The sequence below is a fragment of the Monopterus albus genome, unplaced genomic scaffold (assembly GCF_001952655.1).
Source record: "Monopterus albus unplaced genomic scaffold, M_albus_1.0 scaffold3.1, whole genome shotgun sequence".
Taxonomy (NCBI): domain Eukaryota; kingdom Metazoa; phylum Chordata; class Actinopteri; order Synbranchiformes; family Synbranchidae; genus Monopterus; species Monopterus albus.
Genome location: NW_018127883.1, coordinates 11,102,464 through 11,107,534, shown reverse-complemented (window position 1 = coordinate 11,107,534; position 5,071 = coordinate 11,102,464). Strand labels below are relative to the sequence as shown.

The 5,071-nt window shown below is 40.7% G+C and overlaps 1 protein-coding gene across 1 annotated transcript in view; it reads right to left on the bottom strand.

Annotated features, from left to right (window-relative positions):
- The window catches only part of gpr158a (G protein-coupled receptor 158a), a 56,109-nt gene that overhangs the window by 10,047 nt on the left and 40,991 nt on the right, over nt 1-5,071 (bottom strand). Inside the window, exons 6-7 of the mRNA XM_020602134.1 lie at nt 2,481-2,590; nt 1,179-1,417 (exon numbers count right to left, since the gene is read on the bottom strand). Of these exons, the coding sequence (XP_020457790.1) occupies nt 1,179-1,417; nt 2,481-2,590 (349 nt within the window). The remainder of the gene's footprint in view (nt 1-1,178; nt 1,418-2,480; nt 2,591-5,071) is intronic.

The window sequence follows — 5,071 nt, the reverse complement described above, 5'->3', positions numbered from 1 at the left end:
ATAAGTGGGGTAAAACTATGGAATAATTTAAGTGCGGACATAAAAAATAGTAATAGAATTGACGAGTTTAAACATAAATATAAAGGTTTGTGTCAATCAAGATATATGCAAGAACAGGCTTAATGATTAATTAGATGGAACATTGTGGGTGTGGTGTATGAATGTTAACACTTTGGAATAATTCTTTAGAATTTAATTTAGAATTATTTACTGCTTGCAAACAAGATAATGTCATGGGGTAGGACTGGATAAGTCTGACTTCTTCCTACTCCATTCAAGCATGTACTAGGTATAAGCAAATTGTTATTGGATTAGCATTTGTTGGATATGTGTAAAATTATGTGTGTTGTCATATCAACTGTCTTTACATGCTTGAAAGAATAAATCAAATCAAATCAAATCAAAGTATGTGCTGTTTGGTTCAATAACAACATGAGTTAAAACTAATGTAATATTATACATTAAATGAACACTTATTACATTGCTGAAACTGTATTTTTGTTGTGCATCTTTAGACCAACCATCTTTACTGGTTTATTAATCAACACATTTCCCTGTGGTTTTTCTGTGTAGCAATAAAAATGTAGACTATTAGAATTCGACCACTGGCTGTGAGTGTATGCAGGTGTGGATTTCCAAATCAGAAAGATTTATGGCATCTTGGTGTGGATATTTATCACCTGCAGGGGGTGTTGTCAGTGCTGACCTGCACATGCCTATTACCAACCTATTTTTAGAACAGAAGGAAATCTGCCCTCTATGTATGCACAATTGGCTCTGCTGGGGGTCCATCTGTTTTCCCAGAAGTCAAAAAGAACCACAACTCTTTCTCAAGCCTGAGTCAGCAGGCATAACAAAGCATGCAGATATCCTGAACACGATGTGCAGCTCCCCTCCGAGCAGCTTTGATTCCTTATCTGTCTTTGTCTACTGCTGGTTGCCCTCCCCTTCATGTACAAAACAGGAAAACATTGTCGTACCAGTGGAGAAGAAACTGCCAAATGTAGATGGAAGCAAATGGTCTTACTCATCCAACCTTACATCATCACTCACACTTCCCTCCTATTCCCTTTGAACTCCAAATGCTGTAACACCTAACAAAGTACTTAAAGTATTTTGCGCATTGAATACCTCAAATAAACTATGTGGCATGCACACACAGTGATAACAGGGTTTACCGACAGCCATCATGTAGTCCCAGCGGTCCAGCAGGCACATACTGAACTGCAGTCCGTCAGGCGTGTAGCCCACATCTATGAGAGCCAACTTCCTGTCTGTGTTCTGACACACAGCAGATGTCCAAGCCACCAGGAACCAGCAAACAATAAGCATGATGATGCCCAGTAAACGAAGCACTCGCCAGCTGGTCATATAGGGAATCCTCTGGGCTGTTCGGGACAGGAACACCTTGAGCACCCTGTGCAAGGGGAAGAGAAACTTGCACTGAGAATCCTAAAAAATAAACATGTGAGCGATAAGGTCTGAAAACTGCCATGACAACAGTTTCAAATCTTAACCAGCCATTTTAGTTATAAATGTACTGTTTTGCAAAACAAACATACTGTATCAGAAAATGATCATGGATCATGGAGCTGCTATTAAAAAGTTGTTTTTGCATAGCTGAAAATGCAAACATTGTCATATGACATCACAAAGTTCAGTTTTAATCAGTTAGCTCAAATGCATCACAGTGTACAGCGGTTACTCTTTACGCCTCTGTGTGACATAGCTTTAAATTCAGACAGACAAAATGAGTGTGTAACAGGAATTAAATGCCTCTCAAACATATGACCAGCCGGCGCTATTCTTAGGCTCTGCCCTTCACACACATTGATAAAGTGTCCACTGCACTCCCCACTAATGAGACCCCCATCAAAAATTGATCTGTGCAATATGTTAACTTGGGCCTCTAAGGGTTTTCTCAGCTCTCGCTCGCATTAGCCACATCCCCTTAATCAGTATCTTCATTAGGCCTTTTTGACAGATTCGCCTGACACAAAGACCCACAGATGAACAATTTCAAATGCATTACTTTAAATACAACAGAACTTCTGTTTCATTATTGGCTACTCAGTGCTGGATAACCCCCCTTTCACCCTCACTCTATCCTCCAGCCGCCCTTTTTCTTCCTCTGCTCCCACACACAGTCTCTTGGTTTGTCTCTTGCCAACCATAATTCAATACCACATTATATATGGAGATCATTTGGGGCCAAAGCACCCCATGTTTTCTTAATTACTTGTACTTGGCAATTCTCTACTCTACTTAATAAGGCAGTGAATCCACCTCTAAAAATGTACAGCAGTGTAGTCCACTGAGAAACATGCTGTCTCAACACTTTAGGCTCTTACTTTTACAAGGAATTAAGATGTAAGATGCAGTGTAACTGCACTTAAAGAAGTCATTGTAATTCAATAGGCATTTTGTAGGATGGATATTGATGTTGGACAAAAGAGTTTGTGTAGTCGTGTGCATATTACCTGTACAATTTTAGAGTCAGTGTCCCATAGACGGTAGCAAAACCCAGCAGTCGAACCCATCGCAGCAGGATGCAGCGAAAAACACTCGGCTGGAAATAAAGAATCCCGACCTGCAAGAAGCCAGAAGATGCCTGTAGGTTGTGCAGAAGATCTAGAAACACACTGTAATGGCGCCCGTTCAAGTCAACAAAACAACCACAATAACAAATAGATCTTCAAATACCATAAAAAGCAATAATTGAAAGGAATGAGTCAACATTATTATCTATCTGTTGCAGATGTGCAGTGATTTCCTCTGTGGGATTGCTAACGTTAATCGGATTAGACTAGCCATTAATTCATTCCCTCAGGCAGCAGCAAAAATGCAGACCATCTATATTTTTGCTCACTAGGTTTGAGTCAGTTAAGGCACACAGAGGAGCCCATGGGAGAATGGGTGGCCCACATCCTCATCCGCTCACAGACACTGGGCCATAAAACACAGAAACCTCTGACTTGAACTTGCTTCAGTTGACTCAGTTTTGTAAAGGTAATGTGATACAGAATAATTACTGAATAGACCAGTGCTCAGTGTTGTTAATCTTAAATGCATACAGGGTGTTTCACCCTCAATTTAACTCTTGGCAAGATGGAAGAGCCCCTAAAAACTATAATACCAGCCATCCATTGACACCAAAACTAAGCTTAACAAGTGAGGTTAAGGAAAATGTCTAAATAACAATCTGTGACTGCTTCTTCCCACACTCCTCCTTTTACAAATTACAGAGGCACAGAACCTGATAAAGAGAGCACCGGTGCTGAGCAACTGGCTGACGCACATTTGGGTCCACAGGGACAGAGGAGGGCACAGGAAGCTGAGTTAAAATGCACCAGGGGAAAATACAGCTCATGACTTCTTTTTAGATAAACTAAAAAATAGCTGCTGATTTCTATCGTATGTAATTTTAAGGCTGGTGCTGTTTGTGGTGAGATAGGGACTGGGGAAGTGTTATCAGCAGTAGTTCTCCTCCAAATTATGCAAATGAGTCATCATAAAAGGTTTTCAACAAATTTAGCAGTTGGAGTTTCTTCTTTAATGGTGCAATCTCACCTACTGCTCATTTCCATTGGTGAAAACCACAGTAGAAAAGCTCTAGATTTAGTTGTGCATGGTTCACATTTGCCAACAAACAAGTCACCCAGGCATCAATACAGCTGGTGATTACACAGAGTTTTGTAAGTTGACCTCAGCAATGTTTGTCAGCTAAACCACCCCCTGCTGTGACACACTGCTGCCTACAGATGTTACTCCAGCTTCAGCTACTTCAGCTCATATTCACATGACACATCACAGAAACCCTGTAACTGCTGAAGAGAAACATTTGCATCCATCACAATATGTCACTTCTAACAAACTGCACAACACTTGTTTAGAAAGAAATATTTCCACACAGTATCTATGTTGTGATTAGGTGCCACTTTCTTTAAACTCTGTCATCTTTCATAAAAAATAAACATACATGGGGTCACTGCAGCATAAAACACCAACTGAAGTTTCTGATGAGCTTTTATTTTTTGTCCATGATGAGCACTTTCATCATTTAAAAATGTCTTTTTTTTGTTTTGTTTGTCTTGTCAGTGCATCCGGACGCAAATGTTTCAGCGTTTTGTTCATCTTTAACTGTCAACTAGAATTACTGCTTCACAGTCGTATGCCTCCGCCAACCAGTCAGATTCACAGGAATAGGACAGGTGCGAGGTCACAGTGACTTTGACTTTTGACCACCAAAATCTAATCAGTAAATTTCTGAGCCCAAAGGTAAATCTCGGTTGCCTTATTTTATCGTTCCTCAGTCTTCGATCAACCTGGAAGTCGTTCCATTTAGCCATGATGAGGGAAACATGGATGTAAATAGTCACCACTAGTGGACGATTGTGCCAAATTTGCATCAATTCCCTCAAGGCGTTCCTGACCTATCTTGTCACAAGAATGGGCCTGCATGATGGAAGGACAACCCAAAAATGTAACGCATCTGGATCTTCTGGAAATGTCCTGAAAAGTGGTGAAGTGATTATGACAGACTCAAAATGAAAAGTTGCAACAGTAGGTCTTGGAAACATGGACACACAGCAACATTGAGGACATGGCTACTGTGCTGGATGTGTTAATGTGCCACTGAGCTGTCTGGGAATTGTTGCAATCCATGGACAAAGAATGGTGTATGAATGCTGTTGTTGTGTCCCGACACAGTTTATGATTGTGAAGTGAAGTGGCGGCCATGCTATGTATCCAGGAAGCTCAGTGCTGCTGTTGCAGCAGCAGCAGTATACCAGCACCCTGACAAAGACACTGTGAGAGTATCAGCATTTAACAAGCAGATGAATTTTCATCATCACTGGCAATCATGGAAATTCAAAAACTATGCTGAAATTCCTTCAGCATGCCAAGGATGCTATAAGAAGAAGATACTCTGGACCTTGTTAATGGCCAGCTTACTGCCGCTGATGTGAGAGCACTTACCACTATCACCAGTACCAGTTTTTGTTGTTTTGTTTTTTGCCCATCTCTTGTTTTGCACTTGTCCTTAACATATGGTCTAGTTTACCTACAT